At 33.9% G+C, this 23,183-nt stretch overlaps 1 protein-coding gene across 1 annotated transcript in view; it reads right to left on the minus strand.

Annotated features, from left to right (window-relative positions):
* Positions 1-1,956: 1,956 nt before the first annotated feature.
* Positions 1,957-23,183, minus strand: part of Smp_147020 (putative arf6 guanine nucleotide exchange factor) — a gene marked incomplete at its 5' end in the record, with an annotated part of 37,963 nt that continues 16,736 nt past the window's right edge. The window contains 10 exons of the mRNA XM_018798381.1: positions 1,957-2,990; positions 3,177-3,580; positions 9,184-9,335; positions 9,726-9,795; positions 11,285-11,429; positions 12,661-13,167; positions 14,654-14,681; positions 17,103-17,184; positions 19,019-19,553; positions 20,431-20,564. Of these exons, the coding sequence (XP_018653328.1) occupies positions 2,552-2,990; positions 3,177-3,580; positions 9,184-9,335; positions 9,726-9,795; positions 11,285-11,429; positions 12,661-13,167; positions 14,654-14,681; positions 17,103-17,184; positions 19,019-19,553; positions 20,431-20,564 (2,496 nt within the window). The 3' untranslated portion in view covers positions 1,957-2,551. The remainder of the gene's footprint in view (positions 2,991-3,176; positions 3,581-9,183; positions 9,336-9,725; positions 9,796-11,284; positions 11,430-12,660; positions 13,168-14,653; positions 14,682-17,102; positions 17,185-19,018; positions 19,554-20,430; positions 20,565-23,183) is intronic.

Genomic DNA, 23,183 nt, shown 5'->3' on the forward strand with positions numbered 1-23,183 from the left:
TTTAAAAAACAACAAACAAACAAATAAGACTATTGAACACCTAAATGATTGTCAGGCACTTTTAATCAAAATTGTTCATGTCAGAAGTATTGTCGTCGTCATCATCATCATCGATATTGAATGAGGTAAAAAGAAGAAGAACAACAACAACATCTTATTTTCACCACTTTTATATAGTTAAGTTACCTTAGTCTTTAATTTTATTAAAGAAAGACTATTCATTTCATCATAATTTATATGTGCGTTATATATATTCTTCAATGTAGAAAAAGATAAACGAAATAAAAAAAGACAAATCAATATTGTAGAATAGAGAGGGACAGAGAGAGAGAGAGAGTAGGGAATAGTGTGTGTGTGACCAAGACGCGAACATCTATATATATGTTGACACTCCGGAAAACAAGACCGGATAGTAACATGAATCGCTTAATTGTGAAATTCCTATTGAATTAAAAAAAAACAACAAAAAAAACAAACACCAGATTATTGTTACTATTCGATGTCTATGAAGAGGGAAAAAAAACAGAAAAAAAAGAGAACTACTACTTATTACGCAACATTGTACTTCATTATCATTTTTTTTGACAAAAAAAATGAGAAAAAGAAAATTATTCTTCATTAAAACAAAAGAAGAAGAATATAAATCAAGGTAGTCAATTGTATTGTATTTCAATGAATAATATTAGACTAGAGAAATGAATACACATACAGAAAAAAAACAATTAATCAATAAGAAGATGAGGTTTAAAAAAAATAAAATGATCAATATAAATTTCTTTGATTGAAATAATGTTAGCAACAACAACAACAACAACCACGACAACAGCAGCAACAACTTATTCATTGTCTTTCTTTTGTCTATTTCACTGGTAATCATAACTATAAGAAGAACAATAATTGGTTGATTTAGGCAACAGTCATATTCTTTAATTGTTATTGATCAAATGAATAATAAAGTGGATTTTTTTTTTACGCGTTAGTGACTAATTGTTAGTTTGTGTATGTGTGTGAATGTGTGCGTGTATATGTTGTTCGTAATGATGATAATAATAGCAATACATAGCGAGATATTGGTGAATTCAGGATTGAAGTTATATAAAAGTATAACACAACTAGAAAATTTGAATTATTTTTCTTTTAATTATTAACATTGAACAAATAAAAAGTAGGAGGGGGGAGGGACAGAAAACACACAAAAAATTGAAACATTTACAACTTTACAATAAAGTATCAATAATAATGTCATGAATTAGTATTATGGAGAGTAGTAGTATTTCAGTGATACATTCATCCATTAATGCAAATAAATATAGAGGTTTAAAGTAGTATGTAGATAGCAAGCAAAAAATAAAATTTCTTTCTTTGCACAACTCAATAATTATAAAGAGATATTCAATGAATTATGGAATCATTAGTACTGGTATACAGGAGGGGGGGGAGGGGAAGTATACAACTAAATGAACAAAAAGGTGATAACGATCATGATAATGTATAATATTCATATTTTTGACATTGAACAATGTTTTTCATAATTTATAATAAGCGGCAAAAAAAACAGTGTAATTCAGTTGAATGACAAACAAAAAACTTGAAAACGACATGGAGAGCAAAGAATCAGATGTGATAGTGTTGTTAAAAGAGATCAATTGAATATTGAAATCATAAACCTATAAGAATGCAAGGAATTAACATGACTAGATGATGACTGTGTAAACAAACGAATTAACATGTACATACACAACATATGTACGAGAATAGAAAGACAAAGAAAAAAAAGAGGGAAGATGATTCAATTTTACAGTGTTTCAACTAACAACAATGAATACCGGTTAAATGTAGTTTTCTAGTTTGACTTCCTATGTAGAGATAAAAAAAAATGCTCATCTTGTGTATATACCTTGTTTGGTGGAAGGTAATGACTATTTCAGAAAAAAAGAATTGACTATACAGTGACGTACATACACCTGAGTAAAGAAAAGAGATAAGATATGAATACGATGACATAAGAGACAATAAAAGATTAATAGACAGTAAGCAGAGGTTTTAGAAAATGATGAATGTGGCACGTGGTTACATAGGCAAGCTCACATACTAAGAGAGATATATTAAATCAATAAGATTAAGAGGTTGAGAATACACCGAATAAATAAACACATCAAACGGTTTAGTAACACATATGGCAATATGTTCACACACACACATTACGTAATGAACAAAACGAGATAAAATAAACACAACCATTTGAGCTCCACATCAACTTCACCTAATTGTTGTATACGATCCACATCCAAAGCTAACATTTTCATTAGTGAAACAAAATAAAGCATTACGTAATAATAGTAATAGTGGCTGACTGCTGGGTTTCGCATTTAACGCTATATAAGCAGAAAACAATAATAACAAGAGAAAACTTGAAACCAAAATAAAACATTTTGACAGAAGTTAAAAATAATTGAAGTCAAGAGATAGAGATTTTAGAGAGAGAGAGCATTACGATAATCAAGAAAACGAAACAACATAGTAACGATGGTGGTAATGTCCATAACACCGATTATACAATCTCGTAAAATAGACCATTTGTTGAACAAACTGATTGGGAATTTTGTATAAGCTTATTATTACTATTATTACCACAGTCATTTGCAATTTTACACGTGGACGACATATCATCTGTGATTGTATTCATGATCAAATTATTATTCGATGAGGAAGTATTAGGAGTAATAAGGAGTTTATCGTTGAATGAATCTTCTTCAGTTAACTGAAATCCATTAACTAAACCATTAAAACGACCATTATTATTATTAGTAGTAGTGCTATTGATAATAACATTCTGTGGTTGTTGATGATGATATAGATTATTCAATGGTGAAGAATAACGTAATCGTCTAGATTGGTGTTGTTGATAAAATCGTCCACTGACAGATGGTGAATACGGATTGATCGATGGTATTTGTGATGTGAAATATGGTGATACAAATGTTCTATATCTAGTATTATTTATTGGGAATAATTGAGATTGCACTGGGTAAGCTAATGAAGTAGTGACATTAACACCGGGACTAATAGTAATATCATTGTCGATAGAATTCAATTCATTCGATGAATTACTATTATTAGACGATAGTGTCATAGTAGTGTTAGCAGAAGTAGTAATAGTAGTAGTCGAAAGAGACGTGATAGGACCTGTTGTCATTTTTACAACTTCTTCATTCAATGAATTCTGAGGACCTAATACCGCTAAATGTGTCATAACTGATGTACCACGACTAGTAACAACCGTGGAGGCACTAGTATTTCGATCACGATATCCAGTAGGAACAAAATACATTGGTGGAGGCGGTGGAGCAGGCGATGAGCCAATAATAGGAAAGTTCATATTTGGTCGTAATGCATTATTAATGGCATTGTATTGAATTGGTCCACCAACTGTGGGACTAGTACATATAGGATTGGGATAACCACCACCGACATACGGAACAAATGGATTGGTCGCAGCCAAAGCAGCGACTGATGAAGACTGTTGTAGACGGAATAGCTCTGTTTCTAAGAGACGAGCGTAAGTTTTATACCGTTGAACCTAAAATATTTCCAAGACAAAAAACAATAAATAACGTTTAGAGGAAACAAGTAGCAAAATAATCAACAGCAAACAAAAATCGAAATATGTTGAAACAGTAAATAAACACTAGAGGTGGTTATCCCGATGAAGGTAAAGAATGCCATTTAGAAAATTTGACACTAACGAATTCATTTTTAACGCATATTCAATCGCGAATAAAAGCAAAAGAAATCGAGTAACTATGAGAGTTACTTTATTTGTATCAGATAAATTGACAGAATTGTATCCCGTGAAGAATTATGAATGGTAACTTTGAGGACTATCTATGGACCAATATGATATGTATATTTCCTACTGTATAGTTGTTGAGTAACTAAACTATTCATATTCGTGTCCCTTTTATCATGAGCTTTATTTTGACCCATAGACTATTATTATCCGATTTACCATTCCTGAGTGATCCCCAGTCTATTGATTACTGTCCCCCCCTATTCACAGCCACATTTGGCTAAATCTTGTACAAATATTATTTTATGGTACGATTTGGTCAGTTTGTTTGGTATATAAACCCAGTATGTTTGAGAATAATGATTCATATTGCAGAGACTGTTATTGGTGTTTTGGACTTAACTGGCTGGGCTAGGCAGAAAGCAGGACTGATAAGTACTCAAGACTGCCCATACAGTTTTTATGTATCATTGCTCTGATCGATAAATCACTGCTCTCTGATAGGCGGTCTCATAACGTTCATATACAAACAGGGCACGCACTCAAGCAATCGATATGTATTAGACAAATATGACATTGTCTACTACTCAGTCAGTCATTAATTAATTTATCGTAGTTCCACTGAAAGTCAATTAAAACTAAATAACACAAAAGTAAATTTGCAGACTGTGAAATTACAGATACAGCTTGTTGATGAGTGCCGGACAGCACAAACCTAAGTTTAGAGTTTCCTGCAGACTACTTCCGATCAAATAACATAAAGTTGTATACTATTTTCAAAATCTTCAACGGTTAAGGCACTTAGGATTTAATTAATGGACAGGAGGTTGAAACCTAGCTTTACCTATGTCATTTAAGGTTGCTAGATATTATCATTAGGCCCCCGAGCACACACATACGAAGTGTGTCTCAAAACCGAGAACATCAACCATTACTTGATAACTCGGCAACATCGATTGAATTTAATTTATCTGTTAGATAATAGTAAAAGTATCAGGATCTTATCCAATCAAACAATTGTTTAGACACACAATAATTCATCTGTAAGGGTTGTTTTAATTGTTCAGTTACTGATGTCATGGACTGTAATCAATTAGTCTACTTTAACACAAGCCAGTAGATATCTAAACTCAGTAGCTAAGTGAGGGTTTTAAAATGAAAATGATCTAGTTCGTGTTATAAGATGAAAATTAACACAAGTACAGGTACATCTAACTAGTGAATCACGAATAGAAGGAAACGTGGATCCTGAATTTTATTACTAGATACGATTCAACTCTACTATGACGTTATATGGCGTCATGTATAAAAATACATAGAGACTTAAACGATTAGTTAGGTAAGTAAGAAAGTAACGAAAGCAGATCTGATAAGTGTAAATTAAAGATATATCTATGACTAGAAAAAAAAAAGCATAGAATAAACAGAATACAAGGAAGCCGAAAAAAAGCAAAGTCTCGCAAGTCTAATCTTTTTGTTGGTAAAAACAATTACTAAGATGATTAAAGTATCAGAGATAGAAAATAGAACAAATAAGAACACCAACCAACCCCCTTAAACAATTCTGTAGTGTAGATAAATAAATAGATATAAGAGAACAGGATCAGATGTATTTTATTCACTGAAATTTAAAAAAAAAGCTTTTATCTACCATTTATGTAGAGAGTAGTGTGAACTTGGTGGTCGGAAAAAAAACCTAAGTAAATTTAAGCATAGCATTTGCGACAATTGATTTTGTTATATGGAGGAAATACAGAAAGTATACAAGAGAAAAAGATATTTTGATCTATTCATTGAACAGGAATTAAATGTCGAATTGTACTATTTCGTAACCATATGTATTTATTGTTTTAAAACGGCTATTATCTCTTACTTTCCTCGTAATGCTACCTCTTAAAAATTATCAGAGAGTAGGATAGTATACAAATGTGGAGTAGTGTGTTAGTAGTAATAAGCTGTTCAATTTACATCCACCATACTCCACCTACTTCGAATTCAAGTAACCAGGTAGTATCAATCATTAAATAGACCTCAGACTCAAATCCAAGTCAAGTTGTTAGCAGGACAAAGATTTGATCAAAGCATGTTTCAAATGGGATAAAGCTGAAGCGCTCTGATTGGTCCATTTTCAACTAATTAGCTCTGTTAAATGAGGTAAAAGAAATATGAAATATTCCTGTGTAAAGTTTATATATGAATATAGTGGGATTTTGTAGCTTAACTTGTTATATTCTACTTTGGACTATATCTACATCCTATCCGAATAGTGTTTTTATTTGGGAATATCCAAAAAATACTAGGCTGAATAAGTACACAAATCTATACCTGGTGAATGAGTTGATAAAAAGGACAGCATAAAAATATTTTCTCAGTGAAAAAAACTTTGTTTCTATTTCTTACACAAGCCTAAATCTGATTATGACTGCTTTCACAAGATCAATAGATTCGTTAATTACAACACAGTAGAGTGCCCCCAAATGCCCCGATACGGCCGACAGTGGGGGGAGTACACTCTCCCGCTCTAAATATTTTCACATGGCCACGCGTATATAGCCTGTCAGGGAAGTCCTACTCACTGCCTTCTCGTGGCATTACTGTTGTTTACGAAATTGAGAGGACGAAAAGAGAATGTCCGGTGCTTCAACCGGGTTGGTGGACACAGAAAATCCAATTAGGGGAGTTGGGAAACCCTGATTCCAAACCAATGGTGCACATAGGATCCAGTATCCTGAAGGAACAAATGGCATATGAATCAATCATTGGTGGCTGGCTACCATGGGACTGCATCTCCTCACGATGCTCCACTGCCTTGTGAATCAGATGTTTAGGTGAAAGGCTCTGTGTGTGGCCCCTTAAGAAAACCCCTTGCTTCGGTCTGGGCACCTGGGCAGTGTCATAGCCCTGACACAAATCAAATGAGATTTGTGTGGCGCATATATATCTGGTGCCCCTTTGTACTAATATTTATGTGTTTAAATAAAATATAATAAATAAACACAGTAGAGTAGTTGACTAAATAAACCTTTAACACTAACACATTGCCGCAGTGGGTAAATTTCTTACATAATGCTTTTTGTACTATCAAATTTCGATGAAATTTCACTTTGAAGTCTTTTTGCCCCAAAAACAATTTCATGAAGAAAACATACATATACCTATATATACAGCTGTAAAGTGAAAAGTCGGAAAAGAGAAAAAAAATCTTATGACAAATTGATTTTTCCACTGAAAGTAGTTTTCTTTATTTCTCCCTGATAATGTTGATTTGCGCATTTCAGTTTCAATCTTCGTTTTTGAATAAGAGGTATTATTTTGTGTAGACACGTGTGTGACTCAACACCAAAGGGGGTGAAAAATAACACTTTAAGATTTTATACCAAAGGAAACCTTCCCTACTGGTGAATGTGTAATTGTGTATATGTATGAATGAGAGAATCATCTATATACAAACATGGAGCCAAAACTTCCAAAAGTACTAACATTAGATGGAAAGAACATGCATACACATACATTACAGTATAATGTATATTAATTTCCTATGGTTAAGATGTATATGTGTGATGATTAATTTGAATACTAACAAACGTAACTGAATACCAAATAAAGGGAAAAGAAATCACACATACTTATCTGTTATTGTGTGTAATACACAAAACACATGTATGCATACGATTAAATCGTGAAGAGACAAATGTGCATTGGATGTATGTATGCATAAGCATAAGAAGATAGCGTAAGCAAATTTACTTTGTATATTGAATAAGGGAACTAATGTAACCGCTTAAGGGGTTAACAATGGAATTTATTTCAAACTTAAACTACTCATCAATTAACTATCTTGAAAGACTGTAACATCATTCACAGTGGGGGTATTAATATTGTTAGTAATCCCATTGAGAATTAATCAAAATACACAAGTTATTCTTTCAGTTATTATCAGTGATCTCATTGATTCAATGATTGGTAAATATTCTAATCAGTATAACATTTATTCATTCGATGATTCATATAAGTTAAGTAAGTAAAGTTATTTAGATAGTTATGATAGAATAACACTAGAACACATTGTATTCAATAAATAATTATCCTTTTAATATAGATGGATAGTGGCTAGCAGTGGAATCCAGGACACGCGACACTTCGTCCTATTTGGGACTTGTCAGCTGGATGTACCTGCATCTCAGAGTTGATGTTCACTTTGGATAACGCGATGGCGTTTGAAGCGAGGGTACTGGGTTCGAGTCCCAGAGTGAACATCAACTCTGAGATGCAGGCACATCCAGCTGACGAGTCCCAAATAGGACGAAGTGGCGCGCGTCCTGGATTCCACTACTAGCCACTATCCATCTCTGCTTACCATGTTTACGAATTAAGACTATATCGAGGCAATACGCACAGGATGCACATATGCCAATTAGAGACTGACCAGTTGCAGTCCTAACACATCGATGGGAAGATTCAAACAAACAATACTAAATGAATTATCCTTTTAGTATGTATACATCAAAGAACTAATTATCATCCGTCAGTAGTATCTATTCTACGAACGGTCAAGTGATTGGAGTGTTGGGCAAAGAAATATGTGCACTTAGAATATTACAGAGAGACAGATTGAACTGAATATGTATATACTGAATTAATTTAATTTTGTTATTATTATTATTAAAGTGTATTAGAGCGAATGTCTAGATTATACTTCAATTGATTAATGGTATTTATTACTGTGAGGAGTTCAATTTCAACTGCTTTGAATTTTTGTTAGAGTTTGTGGGAAATATATGGTGAACCTTTAATATTATTTCTAACATTATAAACATAATGTACATTGATATTGGTGCTGAATCCAAACCCTTCTTATTTTTATGTTGTAAGAGAGACGAATGAGATAATTCCACTGTAATAATTTCACCGACATGTTATTTGTGATGTGGATAACTATGTTTCAATGTGTGTTTTGTCAAGTGGTGTTATGAGGTAGTTGTGTCACTTCCGGGTTGCACATAATTCACTATGATGTGCCTAGGAAAGAAAACTGGGTTAGAGATGGTGTTGATGACTTAAGAGCGTGACCGCAATGCCCAAGGGAAAACTGCTTGAGGCCTATCAACACATGGTATTTATAAAGTAGTTTTTGGTATGTTAGCTCAGTATTTTCAAGGCGTTATGGCCGGCGACGAAAATCCGAAAAATCTGAAGTGTGCACATTTCAGTGTCGAACTTTTCTAACTCCATTTTTGCGTTGTGGTGAAACAACAGAGTTACGGATGACGGTTGTACACGTCCAATGTCAATGATAACAATGATAATAACAATAAACGATGGAAAACATTTCAAAGAGAAATGCTAAAATCTCGTTAATATTTTGTAGGAACAACCTTCACACACACACTTACCTCAGATTCCATGAATTGTATACGTTCTTCATATTCCGCACGTTGTTTGGCACTGATTATAAGACCACCGCTACTGCCATCGGATCCATGTGTTGTGTTACTGTTGGAATTTAACGAACCACTACTACCTTTTCTACGTCTGCCTAGACTACCTGTTGAAAAGACGGACATGAATGAACTGGATGAGAAGGGAATAGATGTCGATGGAGCACTAGTATTGATTGTCTCATTGGATTTTAATGAGTTCGACTGTGACTGAGATGTTACTGAGGAAGACGGAGTAGCAGTAGTCGTTATTGCCGTAGTAGTATTGGTCAAATTGCCAGCAACTGTAGATAACACGTCAGTGTTTACATTATTAACATTAGTAGTAGAAGTAGGAGTGGTGGTAGTAACAGTTTCCAAAGTTGATATATTATCTTCATTAGATAATGATGATTTCACAGTTTCATCAAGAGATGATGATTGTGAAGTTGATGAAACTTTACGATTTTTACTACTACTACTACTACCACTACTACTAACAGAGGTGACAAGTAGACGAGAACGTAAATCAGTCAATTCTTGATCCAATTCTAACAAACGTTTTTGATGTTCCTCAAGTTGTTCACGCTTTTTTAAAGAGTAAAAGAGAAAGAAAAAACAAAACACAGTAATGATCTTCTTTAGTTTATTAGAACTATTTTTATAAGATAATGAAAAATAAATTAAACAATCGGAGTGTTATAGCTATCAGAAAACTAAGCCAGACAGTAGTAGTCATAAGTCATGATCAATGTACAAGACATGGCCATAAATGTTAACATTAGGCCAAATTAACACAACATATTAGCATAATGAGGTGAAATTATCAAGATCACTTACAAATACAGTTTAAATAATTATGAAAAAGATTAAAGATAGAGGAGAAATGAAATAAATTGATAAAATGTATGAAATGAAAATTGGAAGAGAGAATCAAGAATGGAACTAGACTAAGAAAGGTATTTAACCACTGATTTTGATTATAACACGGATTCCAAAACGGCGTCGGCGTTTGGGCAGATAAGAGTGTGCATCTGTCTGAATAAACTTACTGGCAGATTTTAGGGTGCCATCTAACGTCTGCAGCTATATGCTATATGCGCTATTGATTGAGAGACTTTTGATCAATAATAGCTGGCAATTCATCTCTGAGTCATTCAAGCACTTCTATAGTATAAATGAAATAATGAACCTACGCTCTCAAACTTATCACTCTTAATCGAATGGATAGGGGGAACACGTTGATAACATCCTCAAACGAGGATCGCTAAAAGGGAGTAGACGAGTGGACACCGAGTCAGATATTTTGATTACTCTAACTTCCATATACTGGAGTGATTTACTTCTCTGTGTGTTTGTGATTCTTTATCATTCTTTATCTATTAAGAATCCCTCAGATTAGGATAAAATATCGATAAACACAATGTAATGTCGATGATTTATTAGATTCGTTTTTATGCCTGTAAACTGGTGTACACATTTATACCCATAAAATAGTATTTCCATTCGCAATTAGTTCTGATATACTTCACTGAATGAAATTACACGTATGTGTGTAAACACCTAGTAATATCAAATAAATTTGAAGGCTAGTAAAGTATCGACGGAAGCGAACGGATCAAATAGAAGCATAGAAATGCACGTTGTACAGGACAAATATCACAGAGACTGGAACCAAGTATGGAATTCATGCAGTGTTGAAGGGAGGGGGCACTAACAGTCACACTTTATATGAAGCTATCTAGATAATCGGATCAGTATGTGGAGCATTTCTTTAGAATCGGTGATCCGGTAATAGCGGTACTAAGTGAAAGTGATATTCTCTTCTAATCACTAATGGTAAAATGAAATAAACACCTTATTTCAACCAATATAAACTGGTAAGAATTGAAACAATGAAGTCTGTCTGAACCTATCTTAAGGTTACTACCAGCTCCCAACTAAAGGGGTAAAGGTAGAGTTGGAGATGAGGTTTACGACCCGATCCTGTCCAAAGGATCATGCTAAGAAAAAAGTGCTTGTCAAAAATCATTCAAACTAGAAATAGATTATTTACATACATAAATATACTACTTACCATATTTAATTTAGTATATGTCGCAGGTAAGTGAGGTCGGTGAAAATTACGCTCTGAACTAACAGCTGACGCTAAAGATGGCGCAGATAAAAGAGCTGCAACAAAATTAATTCGATCAATCCAAATATCTACTTCTTTTGCATCACTAAAAATGAATTTATAAAAAATAGCAATCAAGATAACTGATTTTATAAATAATATAGTGTCATAATATTCTATCTATTAACCCATTGATTAGTACTTGGCTTTCAGTCACATTTTAAGTGTATGAAGGCTAGTGATACGACTATCCATTTGACCACTGAGTCATTTCCGAGCACATCTTAACAGAAAATATTTAGCAAACAGACTAAAGAACACATTGAACCAGAAACTGGAGGCAGACATCAAAAGAATGAACAGCACTTGGCAACAACTGGAAAAGAAAGTCCATGACAGAGTTGGTTAACGAATCCTGGTCGGTGGCCTATACTTTATGAGGTGTAATAAACGTAAATAAGAGGCATAAAAATTTCAGGATAGATATAGTTCCTTCTATATTCAAATGACAGAAAACACCTACCAATAATTTTCATATAGGATTTCCGACCAAAAGTGTTAGCTAGTGAATATGAAGAAGTACAACTGATTCTAATAATAAATGGAAGATGGGTAAGGACTACTTTTCTAATGGAAATAAATAGTTGAAATTTATCAATCTATAATCAGAAGGGGTTTTTGTGGAGATTTAGTATTTTCGTAGTTGAAAGCATGAGTCAATTGAGGCTAGACCATCAAAGAAAATCTGGAGGCACTGGACGAATCTCGCGAGGCAAGGTCGTGGATGCGCACTGCTGAAGAATCCCATAATAGGGCGAAACGTCCGTCCAGTGCTTCCAGGTTTCCCCTGGTGGTTTAGCTTCAATTGACTTATGTTTTCAATTATCAATCTATGTTATTTTTACAATCATCACAGAGTCAGCTAGTCAGTCAGTCTAGCTGTCAAACGATCGTTCCCAACTATCAGTTTTGTTTATTCTGTTAATATCATTAAATAAATATTGGTTATTAAACCAAATCATACATCCTCATCACTACTCACTAATAATTTCACTGATTAGTATAGGGTTGTGGAGATTATTGAGTTTTATTGAATTTATGAACCGGTCAATGTTGAACAACCATTAGAAATTATATTAGAATGAGATGGCTGTTCAGTGTTTTTCCAGTTTTTCCCTAATTGTCTAACATAGATCAGTTCGTGATTTCAATAAAATCTTGCTTTTAATATACCACTAAAGTAATTTACCATGAACAAGTGGAGAAAACCGACCCAGTAACAAATTATTATATGGTATAAATAATATAGAAAGAGACCAAAGAACTAAGGAGCTTACTTGACTTCGAACAAAAATTCACTGCCTTCTTTCGTACGTAAACGGAATACATTGGATTTTTTCACATAGTCTGTAGCTCTGCATGCATAAGCATGTGCTAGACGAATAATTGTTTCAGGTGGTGGGATGGACGGTGGAACAAATGACGGCGGTGTAGTAGTCATTGGAATTGGTTGAATTGATGGTAGTTGCTGATGTTGTGTTGTAATGTAGGGAGTAGACAGTATTGGATTAGATGTAGAAAAAGACGATGTCATAGTGTTAGTGGAATTGATTGATGTTACAATTGAGCTTTGTGCAACTGTTGTAGCTAAATCATCATTCATATTCATATGTTCTTTTGATGAATTCTCTACAGTTTCAACAGTATATTCGGAAGTGTTAAACGATTGTTGACTTTCTATGGAAGTGGTCAATTGTTTTGATGTAGATGTATCATCAAGATTATCATCATCATCATTACCGATGGACAAAACAGTGAGTCCATTGTCGTTCATATTCCCAATTCTGGAGAATAATAATGATAATAATAAATAATAGTTCAATATTTATCGTTCAAATGCTATTTGGTAATAGATACACTTTATTTGTATTTTCCTGTTGTCAATATAAAGGACTGTAACTACTCGCTGTATATTGGCATATGTGTATCTTAAGTGGATTGTTATGATTTTACTATTTAGTCCTAAGTTGAAAAAGGAATGCTGGATTGCGGCTAGCAGCAGAATCCGCAATATGAATCACATATTACAAACATACTGAGTTTATATACAAACCGAACAGACCACATCGCACCATAAAATAGAAAATAACATTTGTACAAGATCTAGTCGAAAGTGATTGCGAATGTGGGAGACTGTAATTCATAGACTGGGCATGATTCAAGAACGGTAAATTGTATAATAATAGTTTATAGGTTAAAATAAAGCTTGTAATAAGAGGAGTATAGATATATATAATCTAGTTATACATTAAGAATATACATATAATATCTGTCCATAAATAGTTCTGGTTTAAGTGGAGTTTTGTTCTCTGAGCTGGATAGTATGGTCATGAGGCTTTTATTGTTTTTCTGAACAGAATCATCAGCACAAACTTCAGGTAGAAGTAGCGTATTCGAACTTCTCTACATATGACTCACAGCTTGTCCTGTCGACCTTGATCGTGATTAGTTATAGTTGACTTCCACCTAAATCAACCACCTGAGCTACCAATTTTCTCTACTATCTCAAAATGCATTAATTCAACAGTCTATTGGATAACAATGAAACAGTATAATACCGATACATTTAGTAGACAATCATGAAGTAAATAAACAGTTCATCTTAGAGAGTAAACTAATATTCAACATTAACTATGATCAGTACAATGTTTAAAATTTTCACAAACACATTACTCTTTAATCAGTTGAAAAAGGCAATATTAGTGGGAAAAATCAACATATAACTTGAAATATTTCATCAACAACACAACAAGTGGTCATATACATATGTATATACATATATAAAAACATGCATACATATAGTTAAATGCTTACTCAGATTGATTTCCAACAGTATCAGTTACTACACACGAATGGTCCTTCTTATATGATGATGAAGAGGAGAGTTCAACAGTACAGTTATTGTTACCATCAGAATGGGAATTAGCGTTAACACCAACATCATCGTCACCATGATTCTCTCCCTCTTCCTCCTCCTCATCCACTTCTTCTTCTTCATCATCAGGAGATTGGTGTTTATGTAGAAGATACTGTTGATGCTGCTGTTTAAGATGTTGATATTGTTGCTGCTGTTGTTGAATTAACAGAAAATGTTGCTGTCTTTGTTGTTGTTGTTGTTGAATAAAAAGTTGTTGTAGATAATTTTGTTGTTGGTATTGGTGTTGTTGCTGATAGTAAAGATTGTGTAATTCTTCAGCATGTGTTGCATTATTTGCAATATTTACATTTTTATATAAATATAAGACAAGATCACGTAGTCTTGCATAATACAATTTCCAACTACGACGTCCAACAGGAGCTTGAATAAGATGACAGTGAGAGATATAAAGGAGAATAGTGAGTGAGGTGGGGGTGGAAAACGTACATATATTAGTACATGGGCATTATACACAAACTGTAAGTGTGAAAATGTTATTATTGTTTCCGTTTTTTCCAGAAAAAACTGGGCGAATATTTAATCAGTTGAAAATACTCTTTCCTTCATTGGTGTTACTATACTTCACTGTGTTCTATTTCTATTGTTTAAAATATTCTTAGAACTTTATGAAAGTGAGGATCTTCAGCTGCATTGTTGTTTCATATGATTTTGATCAGAATGGGGGGTTTGTGCAGATTGTAGTAATTTTAATAGTTGAATTATCGAGTTGATGTAAGCTAGACCGCGATTGGAAACGTGAAAGCACTGGAAGACCGTTTCGTCATGTATGGGACTCCTCAACAGTGCCTATCCACGATTTCGTGTGGGGGACTCGAACCAAGGACCTTCGGCTGAACAATATCATCAATTGGTAGAAGTTAGATAGGTAAATTGTTGGATACCAGCTTAGTAGTCTAGAAGTAATTACTTTCTAAGGTTTGGAACTCTGGTTGGGTTATGAATTTGAACTACTTAGGAGTCGTATACTAGGACCAATCAACAACCTAATACTTCTCGGTTTTTAAAGCTTGTTTAACTAAGCCATCCGTGATGTGAAATATGGAATTCAACAATCTTTACAAACCTTCTATGATAATTATACCCCCAATGTATTGATCTCGTTTTGCTTGTAACTAGTGTGCTGACAATTCAGTGAATTAGAACCGACATTATCTACCATAATGTCAATGGAGGTCTGATGAAAAAGACTTCTGTTTATGGTTTTCTTACTAGAAATGAGTTTCTATAATAAGTTCAACTTGCTTTCCATTAGAGATATCAGTCAATATAACAACATTATATTGACGATATACCGAATATTTTCAGTAATCTTTTGTATTTCAGATAATCTACAGCATATCTTTTATTGGAATTATTCAAAAAACTGTTGTTAATAGTGAGGAATAAAAACGTACAGAGAAATAGTTTGAAAACTGTATTTAATTAACTATGTTCACTACTTATAAACATATTCATGAAGATTTTTATTGTATTCTTGGCATCAATATGTTTCTGTTAACATTAACTCTTTGGTATATGTGAGTTGCTTAGTTTATCAGAATTAACTACTGAAAGACACGTATGGAATATCCAGATTTGTCATATAAAGCCGAAAATTTCCTGTTGTAACAGCTCGTCGTTTAATTTTGAAGCAATGGTTCAGTGGCTACAGTATCTAGTTCTCATCCACTAAGCTGTGAACTCGAATTCCGTTCTATCTACTTTCATATGGGAAATCGGGTAGTATCACTGACCCTTATACTTACAGTGTAGCTCGAAGCCAAGTACACAGATCTATAAGTCATAAATGAGTATCATTCTTCAAGTTTAAAACTCATCCACATTCTTAACAAATATTTTTTCGTATGATTCCATAATATTAGTCGTCTAGAAAAATTCCTAAACTTGTAAACAACTTGCTAATCTTCTTCGTATATCCATCTACAAGGTTTTTAGTGTTATAGACAATATGATCTAATTAACTGAAATATCTATGGTATACTACTGCCTCACATGTTGCTGGTGTGCTAGTAATCCACAGAAGTATCATCGTCATCTGATTTAAATTCAATACAAAACAACTGGAATGATTTGTTTTTTAGTAGAGGCAGTGATAGTAATAGTTATACTTTTCCAAGATTATTTAGCATGAAGTAAGGACGTAATCAAACTGCATCACGAGGTATGCCCTAACCAGGAATCGTGAAGGTAAACTGAAAAAGAGGAAGACCAAAAAATAGATTGCTTCGGGAATTGCAGGCAGACACCAAAAGAATGAATAGCAATTGGAAAGGATTGTCCAGAAGAGAGTTACAAGAAGAATCCTAGTGGGTGGCATATGCTCCTTCAGGAGGGGTAACAGGTGTAAGTGACTAGTAATTAAGTACGAACCTCAAAGGATAGAAATAGAGGTTACTGTAAACAGTGGTGTATTACGGACAAAAAATGCATAATATTTTCAGTAAACTGCAGTTCTTCAAGATAATCTCCATAACACTTCCTTCATTGAGTAATATCGCGTATAAACTAGTCACCATTGAGTAAATATCCTTGATAGACCTTGTAAGTTTTTGAGCTAATAACGTTAAAATACATTGTCTTTTGCAATGGATCATTTCTGTCTACAATCCAAATGTTGACTATTCGAAAAAAACAACTATGAAATATACTTTACAATCACGCTTGTCTCGAAAAACATAATGATGACAGGATACGGAAACATACAAAAGAACACTTATTCACATAATAATGATGATATGAATGGACAATAAAAGAGAGGGAAAAAAAGTGAAACCATCATACTTTTCTTTTTATACGACTCCATAACCCATTTACGAGCTAATAAACCACGCATATATTCTTTAGCGTTGATTTCTGCCGTTAACTGAAAAAAGAACAACAAAATAAAAAAAATAAAGAACAACTCCATGTGTATCAGTAAGGGATTTTATTGAAAACCCTCTTTTTTAGTTACAACAGAGATAGGTGAATAAGGATAACGAACGAAATAACTAATTGATTAAAAATTATGAAATTGTTATTTCACCATTGAGTTCAGTTTCTATCGAATGAAATCAACAACAAAACAGTACCTATGATAGTAGTATTAGGTTATTTATTTATATTTATTTATTTGAACACATAAATATTAGTACGAAGGGGCACCAGATATATATGCGCCGCACAAATCACATTTGATTTGTGTCAGGGCTGTGATACTGTTCGGATGCACAAACTGAAACAGGTGGTTTTCTTAGGGGGCCATATCCCCAGCCTTTGACCTATAGATCTGATCCACAAGGTAGTGTAGCATCGTAAGGAGATGCAGTCTCATGTAGCCGGGTAAACCAATGATTGATCCATACACCATTTGTTCCCTCAGGATACTGGAGCCCATGTGCACCATTGGTTTGGAATCAGGGTTTTCCAACTCCCCTAGGTGGACTTTCCGTGTCCACTAACCCGGTTAAAGTGTGGGACATTCGCTTTTCGTCCTCTCAATTTCGTAAACAACACCCGTGGTGTGAGAAGGCAGTGAGTAGGACTTTCCTAGCAGAAGCTATATACGCGTGGCCATGTGAGAGCATTTCGAGACGGAGAGCGGACTCTCCCCACTCTCGGTCGTACCAGGGCATTTGGGGGCTAGCAGAGTGTTCAGATTTTTTATATTCATTACTTAATAGTGAAAATTTAAATTACTGAAATACCAGTAGGTACAATGATGTGCTGTGTAAAACCATACAACAAAATTAGTAATATATATTACACATAAGAAAACTTAAGACAATTTATTTATTTAGTGTACAGTAGGTAGATTCACGCAATGTAACATCTCTCTTTGTGTATGTGGGTAAACAATTGTATAAAAACTATTTGATCGCATATTATAATAGTATGACTAAAAACAACTGTTCATTATTTCTGTGATTTTAATGGTTGTCTATTAGCAAATGCATTATTTCCCAAAATATCGACCCAAAGTATGGGGAAAATGAATTTTCTTTCTTTAAAGAAAAATCTGTTTTCAATCGTTAATGCAGGCGCGTGCGCATTTTGAAACTCGCATTACTATTTCGTATATATATATATATATATATATATATATATATATATATATATATATACTGACGGCCCCTCTTGAAAGTAGGATAGAAATTTGGGTACACAATAAAACGTTAAAAAATTAGAATAATTTTAACACGGGAACAATAGAATGAGTTATTTAAAAAAGTACACAGACCCCAGGAGATTTCAAGTTGTACATGAATAGACAATTTAAATGACAAGTGGAGAAAGTGTTTAAATGACTAGGCAGTTTTATAATTTACATAACAAACTGACCTCAATTAGGCGAACATTAACGATTAGGAAGTAATGGACAACAGTTTCATCAGACTGCTTGGAAGTGAGAAATTGTGATCACAGTGTGGATAAAATGGGTTCCACCGCCAATGTCTAGCTTTCATATCGCTGAATCCGCATCCAGTGGTTCACAGGCGCGAATGCCCCAAAATTAATTAATTCTTGGGAAGTTTCATTCTAGGATGAAACAGTTGTCTAATGTATCCTGGTTTCCAATGGTTTTTAAAGTGAATTCAGTTTGTAATGTGAACTATACAATTCGAGAATTTCTACAGATCCCTAACACTCACTAGGTAAGGGTTTTAAAAGTAAACAATAAGAGAATCGATTATAAGATAACAGCAATGGAGACTTACATCTAGATAAGGACTTAGCCCAGAAGACTCATTCAGTTTACGATTTGCTTGAGTTAACTGTAATACCTGTTGTCGAAGTTGTTCAGCCGATGATGGTGTATAAGGATTTGGCAAAACAGGAGCATCTAGCTGATTTGAATTCATAAATGATACAACACCGGGATTTGATTGGTCATCATACAATGGTGTACTGAAATTATTCGGGTTCCAATAGAAAGGTGGCGACATTCCAGTATTCGGTGATGAATACGATAGTTGAGAAGTGGTCAATGGAGATAGTGCTGACGATAAGGAATTCGATGTGATAGTGGTATTATCATTTAGTTGAGATGTTGCTACATGTGGGAAAATCATGGGAGGATAAGCAGTATTTTGCAATGGACTAAACATAAAATGTGTCTGAGGAAGATTTGGTGCATAAAAGTTGGCTGCTGTAAGAAATCCACCTACTGGAGCACCTACCACTGGTGGACCAAGAGCGTTTGGTGGTGCAGGATAATATAAATTAACAAAACCCATCATATTTACATCAGAGCTGAAGAGTAAAAAAATGAAAGATAATGTGAGATTATGTTGCAATAAATAATTTATTTTAAGGAAAAACCTTTCATATACTACGTAATATACAGTAGACAAATCAGTAGACGCAGTCATTGACTCTCAATCAGTTAGTCAGTTTTGAGTGCTGCTGTTTGAAGTATGAGGGCAGTTGTCACTTCTCGGCTGGTCACTACATGGAAGGATACTTCCTCTTCCGGTGCCTGAAAAAGACACAGGGTTAGTAGTGGTATCGGTGATATGGGAGCGTGACCACAGAGACTAAGTGACAACAGCTTGAGGCTAGTCACATATGACCTTTTCGTGAGTTGTTCTTCAAGCGTTATCTTCATATTTTTAAGACCTTAATGCTGGTGATTGAAATTTGTGAGGGCAAGGTGAGGTGTGATTATTTTTACGACCAACCCTTTATAACTCAGTCTTCTGTTATGAGGGGATAGGAGTGCCGTACATGCTAGGTGTCCGAAAGAAAAATCCTGCTTTTATCACACTTCTGCGCAATCTCAAGTAAGACTGCCTATGGGCCTTGAGTTCACTGTTTTTATTTTTACTAACCTACATGACATACTACGACCTAAATAGACAAATGTTCCACCCAGTAAGGCTCAGTTGAGTCACTGTGGTTTGCAAGCCCGGCCATTAAATCAAGGTACCAATGCCGGCTATACTAGAGAGATCACTTTTAGTTCAGTGCTTGGACCACTTCACAAAATATCAATATGTACTAACTTCAGTAAGACTATGAGATATATTTCGACATCAATATTACAAAAAAGGAGGATTGATGCAATTGTGAAAATGTCAACAACAAAACTGGACTATTGATTTAGAAAAAGGCAAACAGTTTGACTTACTGAGGCCAACGTATTGGTTCTTGTTTAATAGCATTGTATAAGACTTTCAAATCTTCTTTAGAAAAATTATCTCCACAATTCATTTGAGTTAGATTATTAACAAAATCTTGACAAGACATTTTCTTTGTTATACCCTAATACACCGATGAGAATAAGAAAGTACGGAAAAGGTTGGGAGTAAAAGAGGGAAATACCATAACATTTAGTGAATTAAAATAATGGTAACTAACTAACTAACTAACTAACTATATATATATATATATATATATATATATATATATATATAGTTGTTTTAGTATTCCAAATAATAAGCAATTGTCGAGAGACCTGAAGGTCCTGGGTTCAATACCCAGCGGAGAAGTTCCCATACCAGGATGAAACAAATGCTCAGTCTTCACTGGTTTTCAATATTTGTCTAACTTTTGATATCACATAGTTCTGGTAATCTTCGTCTTCTAATTACACTATCTAAATTTATCAAATGGACAAATTGCTTCAAATTTCTTAAAAGATTCCCTGTTCAAATGTGCCAGGAAGTTTTTATATTCAAGGAATATACAATTTGATAATGAATTCATTGCAAACCAGTACTATAAAATAACCTAGATTACATACAGCTTCACATCGAACATTAATGAGAGAAAGATGTGCTAAACTAATGAACAAATAAAATGGAAACTGATTTAACAAACAATACCAAAAAACGATTCATCCACATTAGTATATGACGATGGTCAGGAAGACAATGTACTTTACTAGAAGATCGATAAAGAAAGAACGGAAACGAAACGCATGTAGTATGAAAATGCATGAACGATAATAATCGGAGACTATGGAGTGATATTTGCAGAAGGAACGGTCAACATTGAGACAATTGATTGATAGTTTGCAAATTAACTGTTTACCATATGGTTGTTAGATTTTAATGAGATAGTCTGTAATTTTCGTGTCAAATACATTTGGTTGTCCCCACTCGTTCACTGCAGTATAATAGAATTTTGAACGTGTTAAAAATATAGGTTATCATAATATTTATCGAATGAGATAGATGTAAAGGATTATTAAAGTCGTAAAAACGTATGAAAAGTTTAGACTGTCCTTAAGTGACTGGTTGAAAGAATTGATGTAAGAGAACAAAACCTATTGAACATTAAACGGTGATTCTAAACAATTTATTGCTATTTGTATTGAAAAGATTTGCTCGATTTAGAAAAGTCTTGAAACTAGTTTAATGCAAACGATAAAATAATAATTAACAAGAAATGTAAAGTCTTTTCATCCTCTTCATTCCGTCTGATGTTGTCAGTGCGTACTGATGAAAAAGTCGAAAAAAGCTAAAATGAGATGGATAGTCAGTTTAAAACAATGTTGAATATAATGGACATGATATCATCAACTAAAGTCGTTACATTACATGAGCACCGAATTAAAATTAGTAACAGTATTAGTAGAAAGCATTAGGTAGGAACGATATGATTTGAGGATAAAAAACGAATTTTTAGAATCAACAATAAAAGATAACTTTGAAACTCAACATCTGAGGTCGGACAAATTGTAAATGCATCTGTCTTATTTAGACCGATTCTGAGCTACAACACTTAACGTGTCTAACGATTAGTTACAATAATCGAGCGGAATTTTACCAAATAGTTTGAAACTACTAACACTCCAACTGCTGGTGACTCGACTGATTGGCATCATTTTATGGAGTGGCAGCCCCTAGACTTCTTTTAGTTTACTTCTACAAAATCAAACATAGTCCATGACGGTAGGCGGTAGTTGGAAATATGTTTTGCATATCCCAAGCACCTTAATTAGTGAAGATTCGCAGTATTATCTATCGTTTTTACCTAACCTAAATGTGAGCTTTGTATTGTTCGTTCAGTGGTCCAAATGTAATGTTTTAAAGACCCACTGGTTTACTTTTTAGTTTTTAAAGAATGTTAAAATAAACTCAGTCCATGATGGAAGCTACAATAATCAATAATCTCCACAAATCCCTTGCGATTATTATGTATGATATGATCCCCCTAGTTGTTTTTCTGATAAAAAATTGTGAACAGTATTAATAATGAACAAAATAGGAAACTTTTTGTGAAGTTAATCATTAGTAACTATGGAAGTAGAAGAAAAGAAGAGTAATTATGAAAGAGTAGCTAAAACGTTTTTGTCTGGATAATAAGAGGGAGTGGATAACTAAGAAGAATACAAAGAAAGAGACATATAGAGCAAGAGCGAGGTAAAAGAATTAATTGTTTATTTCCAAACTAGAATCAATCATTTTCTAATGGTCATTTATTATGAATTCGATACATTTTACAGTACAGAAATAAAACAGGACACATAGTCAAGGATTTTTTGCTACATTCTAATTTAACAAATGTGTTTCATAGTTAAAGTATGACAGAATTCAAGATATACATAAATTTTAATGTTAACGATTGTATGGTAGATTAGGCTTTTTACTAAAAATGATCGCTAGATAATGATATAAATAATAATAATGAGCAAAGATGGATAGTGACTAGCAGTGGAATACAGTTTGACGCGCGTTTCGTCCTATTTGGGACTCGTCAACTGGATGTACCTGCATCTCAGAGTTGATGTTCACTCTGGCATTCGAACCCAATACAAATATACAACATCAAGTGAACATAACTTCACCCCATTGCACAAGCAAGTGGCTATCAGGACTCAGTGGACGAGTGGATAACGCGATGGCATTTGAAGCGAAAGGTACTGGGTTCGAGCCC

The sequence above is a fragment of the Schistosoma mansoni genome, chromosome 6 (assembly GCF_000237925.1).
Source record: "Schistosoma mansoni strain Puerto Rico chromosome 6, complete genome".
Taxonomy (NCBI): Eukaryota; Metazoa; Platyhelminthes; class Trematoda; order Strigeidida; family Schistosomatidae; genus Schistosoma; species Schistosoma mansoni.